Genomic DNA, 21,085 nt, shown 5'->3' on the forward strand with positions numbered 1-21,085 from the left:
GTCTCCTAGTTTTCTGTTATTAGGAATGGAATTGCTGCTACTTTCAGGAAATCGGTAAATGAATCTTTTATCTTTACAAATAAAAGAGAAACTTCTCCCACTGAGACTGACACAGTTTTCATATGAGGTGAAATAAGGTTTCCCTCAATGGAAATTTTGCCTTTCTCCTTCTAGCTTCTTCTGTAGGGAGACTAAAACATGAATGAAGAAGATCAGGAGAGAGTGGATGGTCAGGGCATGGGACAAAACGGTAGGGGAGGTCAGAAGAGTGTGGGAAGCGAGATGCAGGTCAACAGAGAGAGGGCTGTGTGGGTAAGAGTCAGGTTGTGAGTGGTGCAAAGAAATAGGAGACTGAGAAACTGTGACTGCAAGGGAACGTCATGGACATGAGACTGAGGGGAAAGGGAAGAAAATGCAAGGGGCAAGAGCATGTCTGAACAACACTAAAGCAACTTTCAGAAGATGAAAAGGAGTGGGAAGGTTAGACCTTAGACCTATCCCTGTTGTCTAATTCCCTTTTGAACAGCAAGTAGGAAAACTTGACTGCACGTATGCTTGCAGCTAAGTTGAATTGCAAGCTTGAGATGAACCCACTTGCATTCATCCTTCCTGGGATGGAGAATCAGAATTCACAAGACAAGTGAAAAATGTAAGCAACTGTATTTTGAGGATGTTATGATGGCTAGATTATTTAATTTTTATAACCTTGTCCATGGTCTTGAGTATACTGAAAATATAAAGTCTTTGTTAAGGACACAGCAGTGGAGAATGAGAGCTTCCTTCTTTTTTTTTTTTTTTGTTTGTCTCAGTGCATATTTGTGTTTCTCTTCTTTAATAACTTGGTAGTTCAAACTCTTTTATGCTATAATCCCAGTAGTAAATGGCAGGGAGGAAATTGCCAGGTTTCAATCCTACTGAACCTTTTCCACTGAGTACCAGGTGATTGTATTAGAAGTTACTCAAAGGCTTCTTGTGATAGGAGGAATTACTGAACAGAATGCATATTAATTCTTCACTACACATAAAATTGTTAAAATGCAAAGATTTTGAAGTAGCTACAGATGAAGCACAAGAATATGAGTCTTTTGCTTATAGAGAAGCACATGTCGTTTACTGAGGCTTTACAAAGCAGAAATAATAATGTATCTAATCAGTCTAATACTAATCTGATTTACATTATACCAATATATTTTGGTATAAACTGGTGCAATACCACTGCTATGAGACAATTCTGATTTTTGCTGCAGTAAAATGATATCAAAATCACTCCATAATAATATGCTATGTGTTGGTGATTCAAAATGTCTCATGATTAATTACAACAACAAACATGCAGGAGTGTGATAAACCAAAGAGAAGTTTTCTTTAATGTAAGAACTCCTTTCTAACAATTTCCTTCACCTTACTTAGTTGGGTCCACATGTGGCTCTTAGGACTTCTTTAGTCATTTCAATAAGATCTGGTTCTGCAATTTCTCCTTCCCTTCTGGAAAGGCCTTTTGCACCCTGATGCCTTATGACCCTCCACTTCTCTGCATACCCCAGCCCCAGTCTGCTGGTGTTTGCATGCGCTCCGCTATGGACGGCAAGCTACAAGCTTGGGGAACAAAGGAGAAAAGCAGCTTTTTGCCATTTTATAACTCACCTCACATTGTTACCCCTCCAAACATAAAGGTTAAAGCTGTCCCAAAGCCGCTACAGAGCACATTGATGAGCAGGAGTGGTTTCGTGATGTCCAGTTCCCCTCCAGCTGCCAGCCCTGTGGAGTCAGAGGAAGCACTCTGGGTGTGCAGCCCTGGTCCAGCAAAGCATGTGCTGAACTGCCTTTGTGCTTAACCGGTGTGTTAGAGTGGGGCTGACGTGCCCTCAAAGAGAAAAAGAAAGGAATAGACCCAGCACTACCCAGCCAGTAAGGCGCACCACAAAGATTTCCTACTTACCTGGAAACATGTTCAGGACTCTGCTGTTACTTCGTTTGCTTTCTTGCTGCCGGGCAGAGGACTGGTGGTTCACAGTGGTCTCATCCTGCTCTTGCTGTAGTCACTGGCAAAATTCCTCCCTGCCTCCAAGGACTCAAGACTTGTCTCCCTGCAATCTTTTCTTTTCTCCATCTGTTTTCCCACCTGTGTTTACACCGGCTTTCCTTCATTCAGCAACCCAGATGTAAGTTCCAGGAAATTATAACCCCTTTTTGTTGTTTTTAACAGATACTGTGTTAGAGCTGAAGGAATGCCGATATTGCTAGGGAAATCCAAGGCTGAGTGAGTAGGAAGTGTAGGTATATTTTTATGAATTAGGCCTGGGGGGCCCATGGAGGTTTCACTGTGTTTGCAGCTGGAGGGAGTTTCCTCGTTGCAGTAGGTAGGTGTGCAATAATTCATGGTACCCAATTTGTGATGTGTCCATTGCACTTCTCCCTCTCCATTGTTTTCTTCTGCTTTTTTCTCTCATTGGGAATCCCAATGGTATCATGCCACTTGGAGTCATTCAATAAATCAATTTGTAGACTAACTAAAACTCATACTGCTTAAAATATTTTTTTCTATGAGCGTCCAGCAATGTTGAACATGAAGAAATGCATGTGATTTTTTAAAAGTCTTTTTATGATATAGGTATAGGAGTTGCTGTGTGTGAATATGAATATAGAAATGTAATGGTCTTCATCTTGCATTGTACAAAGAGGTAAAAATTTGTTTTATTTTACTTATTCAAAGACAGATATCGCTAACCGTGTTGATTATCATCATTCATCTAGCAAAATTATACATAAATCAAATTCTCATCTTCATCTTCCCAGAATATGTCCCAGAGACATATTATGGCATATTTTCTTTTTTTGGTTTATTTTTTATAACATGTAGCTCATGGAATACTTTATATTTTTAAATATTTTATTTTGCTTAAATAATTTAATACTGTTTTAACAGTTATCGTTCCACACTTGGAATTCTAATAAATTGTATCTTGCATTTGCTTCAACTTGTAGAAGGCCAATTAGCCAGAACTTCTTTGACCTACCTATTATTTATGGAGCTTTTTCCCATTTTGGAACAGCAACTGTCAGTGTATTTTAGACCAGTGCAGTGGAAAGTAATACCATGGGAAATCTTGAGTCACTATAGATTACATTTTGCCACTTATTTTTTTCTGGGTAAACTCTAGGTACTTCCTTTTGATAGACTACTTTTAAAGATTTGCAGCATAATACTGATTATAAATAGGCAAAATGCTGTTAAAGTGTCTAAATGCTCACTACTTTAGACTCAGACAATATAATATCATACACAGCTTTATATTTTGCAAAAATAGTGCAAATTACATTTGCAAAAATGCATATGGCTCCTCCTTATTAAAGGTATTGGTGAATTAAGTCTCTCAGTACTCATGCTCCAGTGCAGTAAACTAATTATATGTAGCCTCCAGGAGGTGTGATTATTCACATTCTCAACAACAAGTACGAAATTAAATGCTTTAAGGGAGCAGGATCTCCAGATTTTCATACCACCTCATTCATAAAATACTTTTCAGGTGAAAAATATAGAACATTTTTTTAAAAATGTTGTCTGCAAGAGGTCCTAAAAATGAAATGTCATTTTGGTACTGACTAGTTTGCCATTTTGAGGACACATATAGCATAATTTCTTCTTCTGCCTTGTGTTGTTCTTTTGACATAATATAGTCAGAAGAACTTCTTGCTATGCAGACAGAATATTATTTTTTAAAGTCTAAGAGACTTTTTAAGAAGATAGAATGAAAATGACTTACTCTGTGATGCTAAAAGGTAGAATTAGGTTTGGATTGGAGTATTTAATTAATTTGCAAATGTAAACAAAAATTTAACAATATTAATAATAAGAATGCTATTAATAAGTCTATCTAAATAACATAATCTTCAAACCAAATTATAATTCTGATTCTGCAAATTCATGAACAGTATAAATTTTTAATTTAGATTTTACACATGAAAGAATTAGATACAAGCAAAGTATCACACCAGCACAGCTTGGAAATCTGAGGTGGCCAACAGAGATAAACCAGAAGATGATCTTGCAAGTACCTTCAATTTTACACAGTAGAATTTAAACTAAATATTTGACTTTAGATTAAATATTTAATCTAAATATTTAATTCAGAACTGACAGTCTCTGATAATTTGTTTAATAATTTAATGGAAAAAAAATGAAGTGCAATATTTTTACAGTCCACTTAAATTCAAGTTGAATACTTTAATTTGTAACTGTTATTGTTTGCCAAACTCAAGGTAACAAAAGCATAACACTGAATACATAAGGAACTAAGTGGCCTTTTTCAACAGGAAATAGGCATCCATCCGAACAAAAGTAGGCGTAAATGAATCACACAAAATCACTTTTGGCTTTTGACCAGCCAGTATGAAAGCTAACTCTGCACTTAGGCACATTATCGTAGAATCTGAGATTTTTTTTTTTTTTTAAATAGAATAAAATACCATAAATATCAGTCAAATGATGAGCTTGGGCAAGACAATGAATAGACCATCTTAGTTGCCCTTGGTAAAAAGAACACTTCATTAAAGTAAAATAAAAATGTATGGATGCTCTCTTATAAATAGCATTGAAGACAAAATAAAGGACTTGCATTTCCTTTTTATATAATGACCCTAAGCGTCCGTTCTATCAAACAGAGCTTTCTCTGAAGAATTTGAGTTAACAATAGAAAATAGGTGGATGTAAGAAATATTACTGGCCTATGTTAGGTCTAGTCATGAAAACTTGACCAGAGCAATTTTCAGAACTTTCAGATAGATAAAAGAAGAGTCAAGTCAGGATGGAACATAAAATGTCTCTGGTTAGATAACATGCCACTTTTTATAAAGGCAATTGTATTCTAACTACATGTGTTTGGCTCTCTTTCCTGTGAAAGTAATTAGGACTAACAACCTTTCTTAAAATAATTAAATTATACTGTCAATATATTGTTTAATATCTTCAGCAATACCACAGACAGTGGGATCAAGTGTATCCTCAGCAAGTTTGCAGATGACTCCAAGCTAAGTGTTGCCCTTGACAATCCTGAGGGACAGGATCCCATCCAGAGGGACCTGGACAACCTCAAGAAGTGGGCCCCTGTGAACCTCATGAGGTTCAATAAGCCAAGTGCAGGGTCCTGCGTCTGGATTGGGGCAACACTCAGTATCAATACAGGCTGGGGGATGAATTGAGAGCAGCCCTGCTGAGAAGGTCTTGGAGGTACTGGTGGGTGAAAAGCTGGACATGAGATAGCAATGTACACTCACAGCCCAGAAAGCCAACTGTACCCTGGGCTGCATCAAAAGAATCACGGTCATCAGGTCAAGGGAAGTGATTCTAACCCTCTACTCTGCTGTGATGAAGCCCCACCTGGAGTACTGTATCCAGTGCCGAAGCCTTCAGTGCAGGAAAGACATGGACCTGTTGGAACGGGTCCAGCGGAGGGCCACAAAAGTGATCAGAGGACTGGAGTACCTCTCCTTATGAAGACAGGCTGAGGCAGTTGGGGTTGTTCAGCCTGGAGAAGAGAAGGCTCCAGGGAGACCTATTTGCAGCCTTTCAGAACTTAAAAAAAAGAATCACGGTCATCAGGTCAAGGGAAGTGATTCTAACCCTCTACTCTGCTGTGATGAAGCCCCACCTGGAGTACTGGATCCAGGGCCGAAGCCTTCAGTGCAGGAAAGACATGGACCTGTTGGAACGGGTCCAGCGGAGGGCCACAAAAGTGATCAGAGGACTGGAGTACCTCTCCTTATGAAGACAGGCTGAGGCAGTTGGGGTTGTTCAGCCTGGAGAAGAGAAGGCTCCAGGGAGACCTATTTGCAGCCTTTCAGAACTTAAAAGGGATCTGATATGAAAGATGGGGACAGAGCTTTTAGCAGGGGCTGTTGCACCAGGACAAGAGGCAATGGTTTTAAGCTAAAAGAGGGCAGATTCAGACTAGATATAAGGAAGAAAGTTTTGACAAGATGTCCCTGCTTATTGCATGGAGGTTGGACTAGATGACCTTTAAAAGTCCTTTTCATCCCGAAGTATTCTATGATACTATGACTGATACATTAAGATATATTACATCGAATTATACTTTATAGTGTATCAGCATTAACTTTACAGGAAATATAAGGACTAAAAACCAGCCAGTTATATATCAGTTGTCAAAAATTACAGAAGTCATTAGAGAATGGCTAAAATGGATTGGCTTATTGCATCCAAATGTGTCTTGAAAATTAGTATGTGCCCGAAATGTCTGTTTTCCATATCAACATTTACTTATATCACAGTAGATAATACTTTAAAGGCTCTGACAAGTTGTTTTAATGAATTTCATATGGAAATAATAAGATGCCTTCTCTGAGTAAGTCTTAAACATCCAAATTAGTAGCCTGTTATCACACCACTTTTCTCAGAGCTGCTGTAACGTAGCATATTAAGTCTCATTCAAGGAAATGGACTGATAAGAATGGGAGTTGTCTCAAGAAACAGCTTCTCATAGGTAGGTGGCATAAAAGACAAATTCGGGACAAAGAGAAGTATACTTTCAGGCTTGCTGACAAACCTTAAATAAATATGAAACGTTTTTTAAAATTAAGTATTCCTCTATAGATCCTATCAAAGTGTAGGTCAATGAAAGTTAGCCAATGCTTTTCAGAAGAATAATTTTTCCTCCAGGAAATATGTGCTATCTCCAATGAGATAAATGTACCTCTCTGCCAATTAGAAATACTGTTAGAACAAAAAAGAATAATAGAACCTCTCTAATTAGACCACTTACTGTACCAAACATTTTACATATATATACAAAAGTTAAGCAAACAAAGGCTTGGGAGAGAGAACTTTAGGGAAGACAGTAATGGAAATAAATATAGCAAAGAACTAATCCCCTTTCATCTATATTTTAGATTAGAAAAATGGTTATAAAATGCCCATCATGGATACCTGTCTCCAGGTGCTTCTAACTCATCTGTTTTGAAGTTTCCTTCTTGTCCCACAGTGGCTTTGGGGACAAACCCTCCTTTTTCCAAGTGTGGAGATGGTGTCCCAAGGACAACATTCTGTGTGAAAGGGACTGGTAAAATTCTGTTTGTTGGGGGTACTGATACCCCTTACCATCTACTACTTTTTCCTACTGACAATTTCCTGCCTCAAGAAAACTAAAACCTCTGTTATTACTATTGTTTGTGACACTGTAGCACCACATCAACCTCAAACATAGAAACAAATATTCTTTTCAGTCCCTATTGCATTCTCTTCCTCTCATGTCATATATATGGCCTGTTACATGTGGGACATCTTCGTGATGGAGAAATTGTCTCAGCCAGTAAGGGACAGATATTTCCAAACAAGAATTGAGTTCCTAACTTGCAATAAGGGGCCAATTCCACAAGTCAGTAAGCATGGGTGGCTGGCTTACTGAATGAAATGCATTTTTAATTGCTATATTAATAGAGGTGTAATTCACTTTTCTCTAACCTTTTACTATTTAAAAAGTTCACAACTTCAGCCTGCTGTTTAGGGCACATTTTCTGTTTCTTTTATCTGCTCTGTTAAAAAATAAAATAAAATAAAATAAAATAAAATAATAATAAAATAAAATAAAATAAAATATAATAAACATGCTGAGAGCTCATATGTCGTGGTTTTCAGAGTCAGAAAATTCAAATTACTACAAACAGACAATAAAAATGTGAAATAAACTAAGCTTTTGGGGTTTTTTAGTTTGTTTGGTTGGGTTTTTGTTTGTTTTTTAATAGGATGACTATATAACTGCAACAGCTATCACAAAAAGATAAATTTAAATTAGGTCTAGGTAAATAGTTCAAAAAGTTACAGGAGGCTGAAACTGAGGCATTCAGGAACTTGTTTTGGACCCCTAATTGTAAGTGGCAATTTTCAGTCCCTCTTCGAAATAGTGACTACTCAGCACTGTATCCAGATTTCCTTCATTAACCTGCTCTCCAGTTGATGAACCCAGACACAAGAAAGCAACTTTACAGACAGTTGTTGGCATTTTTTAAATGAAGAGGTCATGCAGGTAGTGTCTGCTGTTGCTGAATCTGACAAATTCAAACTTGTCTGCAATTCCATATTTAGTGTAGATAAGGTTGGAAAAGATGTGGGTTTTGTGTAGCATTCTTTTGGACAGTGCAGAGTACAAACCTGGCTCTAAAAGGCAGTAATTGTCTCCGTTTTCCTTTCTTCTTAAGTTCTCTCTTTGCTGCAGGAGTGTTCCTGCTGAGTAGTGACTATATTTTAAGGTTTCTTAAATACAGGACTGAATTCAGAGCTAAATGCTTCCTAAGTCTTTTAATTTCCATCCTCTCCATAGATCTGGATTTGGGGGTTATCACTTCCTTTTTTTTCCCCTCCACAGTCATGACTAATATGAATGTAAATACTGTTTCGCAAAACAACAGCAAAATAAAATTAGCATATCTATGTGGTATAGCATTTAATTGTAAGTTTTTTTTAGAAAATAGATTACTGAACTCATTTAATTGGTGGAAGTTACATACTGACTAATCATAAAACCTGGCACTTGTCATTTTAGTATCTATAACAAAAACCAACATATCCTTGGGTTTTCCATTTTGTGCACTAGTGATAATATAATCAAAGATTAAAAGAATGCATTCAAAATTAGGAAAAAAAAATAGATATATTTGTTTTCCAGAGTTGAATAAAGAAAAAGGAGGTAGGAATACAGAAGTATGTGTTAAAACAATCACTTTTTTATCATATGAAACAGCTTCTCCCTGTTTTCTGAATTAGAGATGATTAAGTCAATGTGGATCTGGGAAATTGCTCCATTTTGGAAAGAATGGAGTGTCCTAAAGCTTAAGGGGGTTTTTTTATGGGTTTTTTTGGGGTTTTTTTTTGATTGTTTGACGTTTATAGAGTTCTTCCCTAAAAAAAAAAACAAACATGGCTCACATTACCTGTTGTAAAGCTCAGAGCAGAGTGCCCCAAGCTGAAGATCTCTTCCTGTGTTCCTGAGTCTGGCACAAAGCGCCCATTAGCTAGTTTCTGGTCAGTAGACAACTTCAGTAGATTGAAGGAAATCAGGAGCTATAGATCTTTGCGCCTTGTCAAAGAGTTGCTGTTAAGAAGAGTTATGGTAGAAAAGAATATCCTAAACCTGGTAATTCTGGGAAACTTGCTCTGGAGACTTATAAGATGGGTGGGTGGAAAGAGCTTGTGTACTTCTAAGTTTTGTCTATAATAGTTTAGTAACTCACTGCTCTCCATAAAACAAAAAAGATTCTAATCCACTGTCCCGTTCTCATGAAACATTCCCTAATACAGTAGACTGACTGACCCAGGCCTTTGAATTGCTTTGATTTTCTGTCTTTCTTCTGCTGCTGAAAGTAACCAGATGGTCTGAATCACTGCTTGCCCATTTGCACAGCAATGTATATGCCTACTACAATATGAAACAAGTTTCCTGCTGAGGAACTGAGGCAACAGTCAGCTGTCCTCAGCTGGAAGGACACTTCATTATATCCTGTAATGTTAAATGTGACAGATGATCAGAAACCTGTGACAGCTTTGGAGGGGCACAGAGCACTTCATAAACTCCTGTAATTCAGAAATGCATAGAAACTGCTAATTATTTTTACTTGATTTTAATATGGAATGCAACATATGGCTGAAATACTAGTTAACTCATCTATTCATTTCTACAAAAAATAAATTCCTGCACCTAGTAAAGTGAACTTTTCCTTTAATTCTGGTCTTCGTGTCCTTGAAAACAAAGCTGTGCATATAATAATAGTTCATTGTATAAATTTTCTACATATCCTAAGCTAAGAAATATGTTCCATGGAGCTAGGACCAGCTTGGTGTCCTTTAATGAACCAGCTAACTGCTGGACTCATAACTACTTCCTTTATCAACACAGTTTATCTATTATTGGTGGACACATTTTGTCTGCAAAGCAACTTCATATTGTTATTGGAAAATTAACTGACAGTTAATGGAGAGGTGCCACACTCTCAGATAAACTGTACTGCTTCCCAGAGTAAAAAAAGTTTTTTTCCTAGGTCTATAAAAAGTGGAAATAGGAAATCATTACTAGGATAGCCAGCCCCTCTACACAGCCAGGCAAAGACTAAGAAAGCCTGATGCTCTTGCTCAAATACTGCCATAGAATCATAGATTTAGATTGAAAAAGACCTTTAAGATCATCGAGTCCAACTGTTAGCTTAGCACTGCGAAGCCCACCCCTCAACCACGCGCCATATATGTGTGCAACTGATACATTGCTGATCAGTTTTGATTATTATTATTATAACTTTCAGAACAGGCTTAGCTTAACCTTTTATCATTGAGCTTTTTAGTCAATGTCTCAACAGCAGAAAACACATTGCATTTGAGCCCTTTTGCATGTTCTTTTGAGAGCTGCATTGTTCTGTGGGAAAGATCTGATGTTAGTAGAACACAAATTGTGATTTTCACAGACAAATTAATTACATTTCTATTAACTATGGAATGTAAGAACAAATGAATGCTTTTAGCATCGTTTAGTCTTTCCAAATAGTCATTTTTCATTAGTGCCATGATTGACGTTTGTTTCAGAATGTTCTAGGGAACAGTTGTCCAAAGACACTAAATAATGAAAGCAAAACTTGCATTAAGAGTTGAATTACAGGTTCATTGTAGCCTAATCCATAATTATTAATTGGAATTAAAGACATTATTTTGTTTGGAAAGGAAAGATAGAAGTATTTGACACTTTGAAAGTGTCAGCATGAACGCAATGCACCATGCCAACCACAGATGGGAATATTAGTGAGTAATACGCTGCTGCCGCTTTCTCTTTATGCTAATATAGAACCTTGTTTGTCCAAGCTGTTTGAAAATAGTCTGCGCCCTTTGTGTTTCACTGCACACTACCGTGCTATTGTTTGTATTTCATAGTCTGTTTAAATCAATTGAACATCAAGGAGAGCATAATTGTTGAGGGCACCTGGTGTACTTGATGCCACTAGGACTCACTTTAAATATATCATGGATATTTCCATTACTTTGTTCTCTTCATGAAATCTATTGTTTATTTATTTGTTTAAAAAGTAAAAAATTACTTTGATTTATTTAAAAGAACACCAGTGTTTGATGAGAACACATTCTGACATTCAGTGTTCTTCCTCTCCAGTCCAAGTAAATGAGATTTCATATATTATCTCTTCTTATGCTTGAGAGTTTGTTCCAAACAAACAGCTAATAGGTGAAATGAATTTAAATGGAGAACACATACAATTAACAAACACATTAGTCTTGTGGCTAGAGTACAAATGATGCTGCTGATAAGTATACCAAAGCACTATAGGTGATGTATCAGTGACTATAATACAACTCTAATCAGTCAAGAAACTGCTGGAAATGCATTACGTGGGTATTCATCACATGGTATTTCTTCTGTCAAAAAGCTGTAGTTCATCTTTTGAATGAGACCATTCAGCTGCAGCTGAGAACATGAAGCTTTCCCTGCTTCCTGATAAGGCAGGCTCCACAGTGGCACTCCCTGATCAGTTTCTAGGCACTGGGACATTTGTCATACCTTTTCTGACCCATCCTTTATTATCTTATCTAACTTGAAGACTCTATTATGGTTCTAGGAGCCTTCAAAAAAGATGTTCTTCAACCAGAAGTTGTGGGCTGACAGGGCTTGCAGAATACATCGTATAGTTTTCAGTGATTCTTTCGATTCCCCATACTTGATAAGAATAACAAAAGATGAACGAGGGGAAAATAATTACATTTATTGTGGTAATATGCATGAATTTGATGGTCCCATTGTCCTGTGATGAAATCCAACATCACCTCTTATGGTTTCTTTCCATCCTTCTTGTTGAAGTAATCCAAAATACAGTGTTCTAGATAAATAATCATGGAATCATGGAATTGTCAGAGTTGGAAGGGACCTCTAGAGATCATCTAATAATAATGTTAGAAACTAATTTCTCCATTTTCTTTACACTCTTCAAAATGGTTGGGGTTCATAGTGAACATTTGTTTTGTTTGAGGCATGTGATTTTTTTAAACTTAAGTACTTCTGTCTGTTGTGTAGAAGAAGACACCTCCTTATGTCTCTTGTATTGTCTGCAGAAATTTTAAGTGCAGAAAGCTGAAAATCAAGTTATCTCTAAATTCAACCATGTATTGTAAAACTTTATTCTGTGTGAGTTCTAAAGAATATCTTAGGAAATGAAGCAGGCATTCGCTGCATTTAGCTGTTCCCTTTGGGCAAAATGTCCTTCTCACTCTTGTAACTAAAATGCAGTGGGTTCAATCAAAGGAGAAGGGGTCAGGTTGAGCTGGGACATAGAAGAGGAAAGAACTAACTTCTGTTTGACCCAGCTGGCTCTTTACAGTAAACTGTCATTATTTCATGGGCATCAGGTTTTGTAAGGAACATCAGGTCAAGACTCTTACAATACCCATCAGTGTCTATAAATTCTCCCCATAGCTGTTGGGGTTTAAATACATTCTGTGCTAGTAGTGGTCCCACGTTAATTTACTTTGATTTATCCACAATTATTTAAGCATCTTAGCTCCTAAACCTTCAGGGTTAGATGGCATGTGAAAATTCTTCAACAAGAAGTATGGATGAAAAATCATCAAGGTTCTTTACAGTCTAGATTAATTAGAAATGCATTAAAAAAAAAAAAAGAAAAAAAAAAAGAAATAACTGTGCTAGCACTTTGTAGATTTGAAGTAAAGCCTGCAGAATTCTTTATTTTTATGAGGAATATTTGGTTTTCCACACTTAAGAGTGATGGTTTGATTGAGACTGAGAATTATCATTTTTGATGCAAGCAGGGTAGGAGACAGTTTCCTAGCTAGTATTTAAATATGAACAAATTTAACTCACTGCTCTTGACTGCGAGATCTGGGTTGGGAAAACGTCTCTCACCCTGCCCAGTTCCAAGAATTGTTGATATTTCTAAGTGTATTCTTATTCTCCAGCTTGAAAATAGGATCAACTAAAACACTTCTTTTTGCAACTGACTTTTTGATTTTTTGTATTTTAATACAAATAAATAAATGTTGTAGCTCATATGTTTTGCTGTTACAAGCCTCAGACATCGGCTTTGGCCATTAACCAGTAACTCTTCCTGTGGGTTCGGAAATCAGCAGTTGCAAGTTTGGGGATGTTTCTTGGGACTCTGCATATGCCTTTGGTCTCCTTTGTTCCAGAATGATGAATTCCTGTTGGAGGCACTTGCACAGAAAGGCTAGTAGACTAATAAAATGGACTAAGGAGAGGTTAAAATTATTCTGGTTTTTAGTCCAATGAGAAAAAAATAAATCTAAGAGCATAAGTTTCCTTTCCCTAGGACATAAAAACCAAGGAAACAGAAGTCATTTTCATGCTTGAAGGATTTTTTCTTAGAACAACTCTTGTATTCAAATATCGTTATATCATGTATTAAATTAGTTTAGTAAATCTGGTGAATGATTAAAGGAATTGGTCCTCTATGTCAGCTGGATATTTGAAACAAATCAATAGAATCACTTGGGTTAATTGAGTCAGCAAGCTGTGTTTGACAGCTGATGCATCATTTCTTACAACTTGAAGGATTTTTTAAAAAAAAGTCTCGATAAAATCAGTGTCCGCACCAAGAAAACCTATAAGTGGGGCTCTTAAAGACATTAGGTATTTTTTCAGAGTAGCAAAAATAGAAACAAATAGCTTCAGAATTGCCCCTGCAATCTTGCATAAACAGCAATAGAAAAATTGCTGCTGGGTACTGAATTATTACTTGTTAACATTGAGTCACTTCCTAACTCTTAAGTTTCACATGGTTCACTACCTTCTTTGTTTTCTCTGTGTGTCAAATTTTTCTCTCCCCAGAGATTTGCCTTTTGACCAAGGGCCGTCGAACTGCCAGTGTACGAGCAGACACATATTGTCGTCTGTATTCCTTATCGGTGGACAACTTCAACGAGGTTCTGGAAGAGTACCCCATGATGAGAAGGGCCTTTGAAACGGTGGCAATTGATAGACTTGACAGGATAGGTATTTTGGTGGTTTTTTTTCTGTATTAGGAATTCTTAAAATCTTTCTACCTTTTCCTTTCCTTGAGATGTAGGATAAAATGGCCAGATTAAACCCTTTTAAAAGGTTTTTTTTCCTGTTACATTGCAGTAAATGTTCTGTTGATCTATGAATAAGACATGTGTCCAGACAAGAAATTCTGCAATCTCACTTTTAAATTATAAAAAAACTTCGAGTTTTAGAAAGCTTTCGTACTCCTCTGAGGATTACTTCAATTATCATTAGTATTATTTATTAATCCTGTATATTTCTTTTGCTGTGCTCAGCACTTGATAAGGTTTATGCTGTTTCACGAGCAGTAGATGACATTTTCTTACATAAATTGTTTACAGATGACATCTATAATGCTGGGAAGAGCTGAAGCCTCTCAGCACTCACAAAACCCACGTTTGTTGAAGTGAATTAATCCTTTGCAGCAGGGCTCTCATTTTCCTCACAACAGGAGCACTGCTGGCATTGATGGCTCCACACTGGCATTACTCAGATCTGCTTGCAATCAGAAAAACAGGCCAACGGTATCCAAGTGAAAGGCAGAACTATATGGCAGATCATCAAGACAGGGTGTGCAAAGTCTGCTGTTGTGCATCAGACATTCTGGACCTCTCTAATGTGCCATACCAGACAAAATAGATGGTCTTTGGTTGGGAGAATTGCACTCTGATCATCATTATTGACACTGGTTTTAAAATGCAGCTATACATAAAAAATCATGTATCCTGTTTGCTGGTGCTTTCTCAACTTCCCAACAAAACTCAAGTGTAAGGATTTCCCCACATCACTCTTTTTCAATTGCAGTTTCTTTAAAGTGAATACAGAAAGAATTGCAGAGCAGTGTTGTTGAGCTGTCTATTCTAAACTGAAGATGTGATTTGGAAGAGAGCATGTTTTCTTTAATACAGTAAGAGTGAAAAAAAATGAAATAGAGGTATACAGGCTTCTAATATTTAATAGACCTGGTTTAGTATTTTGCAGATTGTGAGCACTCACATTTATTTATCTTATCAAGACTTTACAACCTCTTACAGTTCATCCTCAAGACTCTCTGGAAATGTAGCCCAACTCTAATATGTGCTAAAATAGCATTAGTAGTAAAGTCCAGGCTGCTTGGAGTAGAAATCCCGTCTGAAGTGCTGTGTTTACAATATGAAATTTATACAGGACAAAAGATAAAATGTGAACTGTTTTAACCAAAAAAAAATAAGGAACAATTGAGTGCAATTGTGTTCCTGCGCATCCTGATGACACAGACTAGTGTCTACTTCTTCCAGACACCCAGAGCCATCAAGCAGACATCAGGACACAGTGTACAGCTGTCTTTATTGTGCAAGCAGGTGTCCCATTATCCGTGAGTTCGTGATAGTTCACATACATTTAAAAAGATGATCTCTTGCAAGCTAGTGGTCACTGGTTACTAATGTCTAATAATTAGTTCCAGGGAATGTGCTAAATGGCAGGTGTAATTATAACTTATGTAACAGTTTAGTGGAAATTAGGGCAGTTTTGCAATGAGAAAGACAGACGTTATACATGCGGAGCCCGATGGCTTTTTCCACCCTGTTGCGCAGTAAATTACCATGGTTACATTTTCAGAATAATTGTAGTAAGAGCAATAGAGGGCAAGTGGAGAGGCACAGAGAGCGCAGGTGTGTTTGAGGGCAGTGGTGTTATGAAAGCCTGCTGTGCTGGGGTGGAGAGAGGGGGACACCCGGGGTGTGCCTACAGGCCAGCCATCCCAAGGTGCCCCATGTAGCACAGCCCTGGTGTCTGCTGGGGCTTTTACAATGTACAGCCCTCAGCGATGGGGGCTGAAGAGCAAAGTCAGAGCGAGGGTCTGCCCCTGCGTCTCAGGCTCGCTAACTCTTCTGCCTCTGTGTGAAGGGAAGAAGAACTCGATCCTTCTGCAGAAGTTCCAGAAGGACCTCAACACCGGGGTTTTCAACAACCAGGAGAACGAGATCTTGAAGCAGATCGTGAAGCACGACAGGGAGATGGTGCAGACCATCGCCCCGGTGAGCCTGCAGCAGATGCCCGCCCTGAACTCCAGCACCTCCAGCTCATCCTCGCGCGTCAGGACGCAGTCTCCTCCCGTCTACACCACCGGCAGCCTGTCCCACGGAAACCTGCACTCCCCCTCGCCCAGCACCCAGACTCCCCAGCAGGCCGTCATCCTCTCGCCCTGCTCCTACACCACCGCCGTCTGCAGCCCGCCAGTACAGAGCCCTCTGGCCGGCCGAACTTTCCAGTACGCCTCGCCCACTGCCTCCCAGCTCTCCCTCATGCAGCAGCAGCAGCAGCCACCACCGCCGCAGGCGCCCCAGCAGCCCCCCGGGGCCGGGCAGAAGAACGAGGTCCACAAGAGCACCCAGGCCCTCCACAACACCAACCTGACCCGGGAGGTGCGTCCCCTCTCCGCCTCGCAGCCTTCCCTGCCCCACGAGATCTCCACCCTGATCGCCAGGCCTCACCCCACCGTGGGGGAGTCCCTGGCCTCCCTCCCGCAGCCCGCCCCGGGCCCCGGCGTGCCACCGGCCAGCCGGGCCACTGTCCCCCAGCGGGTCTCTCTCTTCCGACAGATGTCCTCGGGAGCCATCCCCCCCAACCGGGGGGCAGCCCCCCCCCCGGCCCCCCTGCAGAGGGATTCTTCCGCAGTCTTAAGCACAGAGCCCGAGGGAGACAAACCGCGGTTCGCGTCCAACTTGTGATCCCCGGTAACTGTGAGACTTGTGACGAACCCAGCACCCTCCCCAGAACTGTTTTAGCCCGTTTCCTAATGTGCCCCAGCAGTCTACTATGAGAAAAAAAAAAAAAAAACAAAAAACAACTTTAGACAGCTTTGCCCTACGTAACGAATGTAAAATTATCTATAATATAATATATCTCTCTCAAAAAAAAAAAAAAGAAAAAAGGAATTTAAAAACTTGTTTGAATTCACGTCTTCCTGTCTTGAAACCATTAAAGAGTCTAAATTCAGCTGTAATATTACTTATTTTTAATGTGTCAACTTTAAAACCAGTCTAACAGATTTCTCTCTTTATGAGATTTGCTACTTTAATGGAAAAATTATCGACACAATAACAAACTTCAAACAAGTATAAGAAACAAGAAAAAAAGAAAAATCAATCTAACGAACACATAGCACTGACTGAGTGATATTCCGAAACCTTCGTTATTTCATATATTGCATACACGTTGTTAATTTATTGTGGAGAATTCAGTTGTTATTTCCCATTGCATTTCATGTTAGCACTTTCCGTTAGGAATTAGATTGGAAAAGAAATAAATTGCAAACACCTGCAGTCAAAAGGCTGGCACTAGCACTCCTCTGGATAGGTGGTAACCTCACGACATGTCAACCCTTCTGTTGTTTCAGAAAACTGGGTGGACTTCAATCTTCACATTGCTAAAGACTTTTACAGAGACTATAAATATTGCCATTGTAAATATCTTTTTAGACCCAAACGAAAATAGCTGCTGTGTGGTGTACCATTGCAAGGTCTTTGCTTAGGAATTTAGGTTCTGCTCTTCACTTCAAAATTTACAGTTTTAAAATTTGTTAAAGCTAAGTGCAACACAACTGTTAAATTGTAATGCAATGGCTTAAAACCTACAGTGTTACTTTTACATGCAATGTTTTATGCAAAATTGTACGCTTGATCCTGCAAACCGCTTGTACTTCACCAATACCATCACTTTTCTTCTCCTTGCCCTCAGTAGCACCTGAGACTATTCCATGCATGCTTTGGAAAAAAAAAGACAACAAAAAAAAACAACAAAAAAACCACAAAAAACACCAAAAAACACAAAAAAAAACCAACCAAAAAAAAAAAATAAAACCCAACCCAGTAAAAATAGGTTCGGTCAGCCATTGTAGGAAAAAAAGGCTTTATGGTATCTTAGAAAATAATAACCATTCATTAATTGTGTCTACCTTAAAATTCCTATAATGCTGACTTTGAATCTCTGGTTTAAGTCTAGAAGTGAGGTTTTTCATTTAAAGGATTATTTGTAAACCACGGCTTGATTTAGGCTTTCAGGTGCTTTCTGTGTCTTCACTGTAGTTTTGTAGTTGACTGTGGTGTTAATTTACAAAAATAAATATAATATAGCATCAAGTCTGTCTGGAAATGCACGATTTGCTCTGTGTATATTGTAACTAAATGGTTAGTATATCCTAAGGCATGTAGTGTCAAACATAGCCCATAGATATGAGGTTTATTATTTTTTATGTCTTCAAAACAGAAAGGAAATGGTGACAGAAAGCAGGGTTAAAGCATACTGTTTTGTGAATGTTTTGTTTTGTTCGCTCAAACCTTCACGTTATCCTATCCACAAAAAAAAAGTTCTTTCGTAATCATTTGTGCCTGATATGTCACATTAAATAGAGATTGAAACTAAATGTGTCATAGTTTAACTCATTATAAAATCAGCATTATGGATATGGTACAAGCATATATTCTGTTCCTTAAAACCCAGCTGACTCATGCTAAGGAAGTGAATGCAAAGGAATTATTCTTTTTCCATTAATGCTGAGTTTAACGATGCATGGAAAAATTAAATAACATTACAAACTACGTAATGCAGTGAATCCAGATGTACTTGAGAGCCAAGTAAATATTCTAAAGCTAACAGAGCTTGAACCCATGCCGCCTGTTATGCCTTCTACTAAAGTGGTACATCAAATAAAAATTTAAAAAAATCTTCCAGTTCTTGCTGACTCCCACTCACTGGTAAAAAGCGATGTAATTAACCCATTAACATGCTGCTGCCATTGAGTAAGTGGCCCAGAGTAGTATATGGGGAAGTGATTGTTTAAAAGTGTTTGGAACAATATGGATGCGCTGCAAGACCATTTATTTATCAGTACAACACCCCTTATATTATTTTAATACTAACAAATTCCGTCAGTTAATTAAGATCATATACTGATCTTTCAAACTGTTTAACGTTTACATTTAAAGGAGTTATGGGGTTAGTAGCTAAATATTTTTATATATATTTTTATTTTATTTTAAGCAATATAAAGAAATATTAATTCACATGGTCTTTCAGTGAAACCATAAATAATTTTTAATGACTTTGTAATAGAGTGGACAATATCTAGGATTTGTATGTTAATTAAAAAAAAATAATGGTACAGGGTATAAAATTATATACGTATATATATATATGTATGTATGAATGTATATATACTTAGATTAAGAAACAAATGACTCACATTCCTGTAATATAAAGGTTCATTGCTAGTTTCAGAACTGACCTATTTTCTCTGTACATAAGTAAGCGCCCGTAAGTATGAAATCTCACGTCTGTACAAGATGAAATGTATTAATGAAAAAGGTTGGATCTTACTGCTGCTGGGAAGACTATAGATCTGATTCTTACAATAATTGTATGTTCAGGGATGAGTTAGATTTTTTTTCTTTTGTCTTTGCTCAAAGCCATAAAAAATATATATAAAAGATTATTAATAAATTGAAGAAAATATATAAAAAATAAAACCATGAATATTTTTTTTGTTCCAATATCTTTATAACTGAGCCGGTTTTGCTTTACCATGAAAGAAGAGCTCTTTGCTTTTCTCTGTCCTTCGTTCTGAGCCCAGAATTCATATGCACTAAATATGGGGAGGTGGGGGAAAAACTGCCTGGGTAATTATGTGCACTGTAGGAAAAACAGGGCTTAGAAATTCCAGGATGCTACCTGATTTACTCAAGCAATTCCCAAGCTATCTTTCCTCTGTAGATTTGAGGAATTCATTGTAGCAAAAACATTTTCCTTACAAAGCTCTCATTTAAGCCATTACCAACCACCTGTAATATTTATTGAATCCAATACTCGAAACTGAAGTTTACTTGTATTTAAAATTTTGTATATCCTGGGGGATAACATAATGCTTGTAGCTCAGACCCATGATTTCTAAACACACACATTCTGTTACTATCTTGCAACACTTTTTTTGTGTGAACAGAGGACGTTGGAACAGCGGGAATTACTAATGTCACTGCATGTTCCCAGGGCAGTTAAATTGCAGGGTTTTTTTAAAAATCAAACATCTTATTTCTAAAAGAAAACATTTTTCTCCACTGGACAATGTCACCTGTAAAGTAGAAAAGAACTCAGGTGGCTAGAAATACTGAATTCAGTGCAAGAACTCATAAGTAAATTTTGAAAATAGAAATATTAAGCTTAACTCTTAATTGCATACATCAAGACATGAAAGTTCACTATTTAAAATAAAATTTACTTTGGTTACTTTGGGATTGAGTAAGCTGTCTAGTGGGAGCTGTCCCTGCCCATGGCAGAGGGGTTGGAACTGGATCATAGATCATAAAATCGGAGAATGTTTTGGGTTGGAAGGGCCCTTAAGATCATCTAGTTCCAACCCCCCCTACCATAGGCTGGGACACCTCCCACTAGACCAGGTTGCTCAAAGACACATCCAGCCTGGCCTTGAACACCTCCAGGGATGGGGCAACCACAACTTCTCTGGGCAATTTGTTCCAGTGTCTCACCACCCTCACAGTAAAGAATTTCTTCCTAATATCTATCTAAATCTCCTCTCAGTTTAAAACCATTACGTCTCATCCTGTCACTACACCCCCTGATAAAGAGTCCCTCCTTTTCTCTCCTGTAGGCCCCCTTCAGGTACTGGAAGGCTGCTATAAGGTCCCCCTGGAGCCTTCTCCAGGCTGAACAACCCCAGCTCTCTCAGCTTGTCCTAGTAGGAGAGGTGCTCCATCCCTCTGATCATCTTTGTGGCCCTCTGCTGGACCTGTTCCAGCAGATCCATGTCCTTCCTGTGTTGAGGACTCCAAAGCTGGACACAGTATTCCAGATGGGGTCTCAAGAGAGCAAAGAGAAGAATCACCTTCCTCAACCTGCTGGCCACGCTTCTTTGATGCAGCCCAGGTTGTGGTTGGCTTTCTGGGCTGTCAGTGCACATTGCTGGCTCATGTCAAGCTTCTCATCCATCAACATCCCCAAGTCCTTCTCCTCAGGGCTGCTCTCAAGCCATTCTC

The 21,085-nt window shown here is 38.2% G+C and overlaps 1 protein-coding gene across 1 annotated transcript in view; it reads left to right on the forward strand.

The window, feature by feature from the left end:
* Positions 1-16,905, forward strand: part of HCN1 (hyperpolarization activated cyclic nucleotide gated potassium channel 1) — a 200,465-nt gene extending 183,560 nt beyond the window's left edge. Inside the window, exons 9-10 of the mRNA XM_014964861.1 lie at positions 13,863-14,027; positions 15,945-16,905. Coding sequence (XP_014820347.1) covers positions 13,863-14,027; positions 15,945-16,768 — 989 coding nt within the window. The 3' untranslated portion in view covers positions 16,769-16,905. The remainder of the gene's footprint in view (positions 1-13,862; positions 14,028-15,944) is intronic.
* The last annotated feature ends 4,180 nt before the right edge of the window (positions 16,906-21,085 follow it).

This window comes from Calidris pugnax, unplaced genomic scaffold (genome assembly GCF_001431845.1).
Source record: "Calidris pugnax isolate Ruff unplaced genomic scaffold, ASM143184v1 scaffold273, whole genome shotgun sequence".
Lineage (NCBI taxonomy): Eukaryota > Metazoa > Chordata > Aves > Charadriiformes > Scolopacidae > Calidris > Calidris pugnax.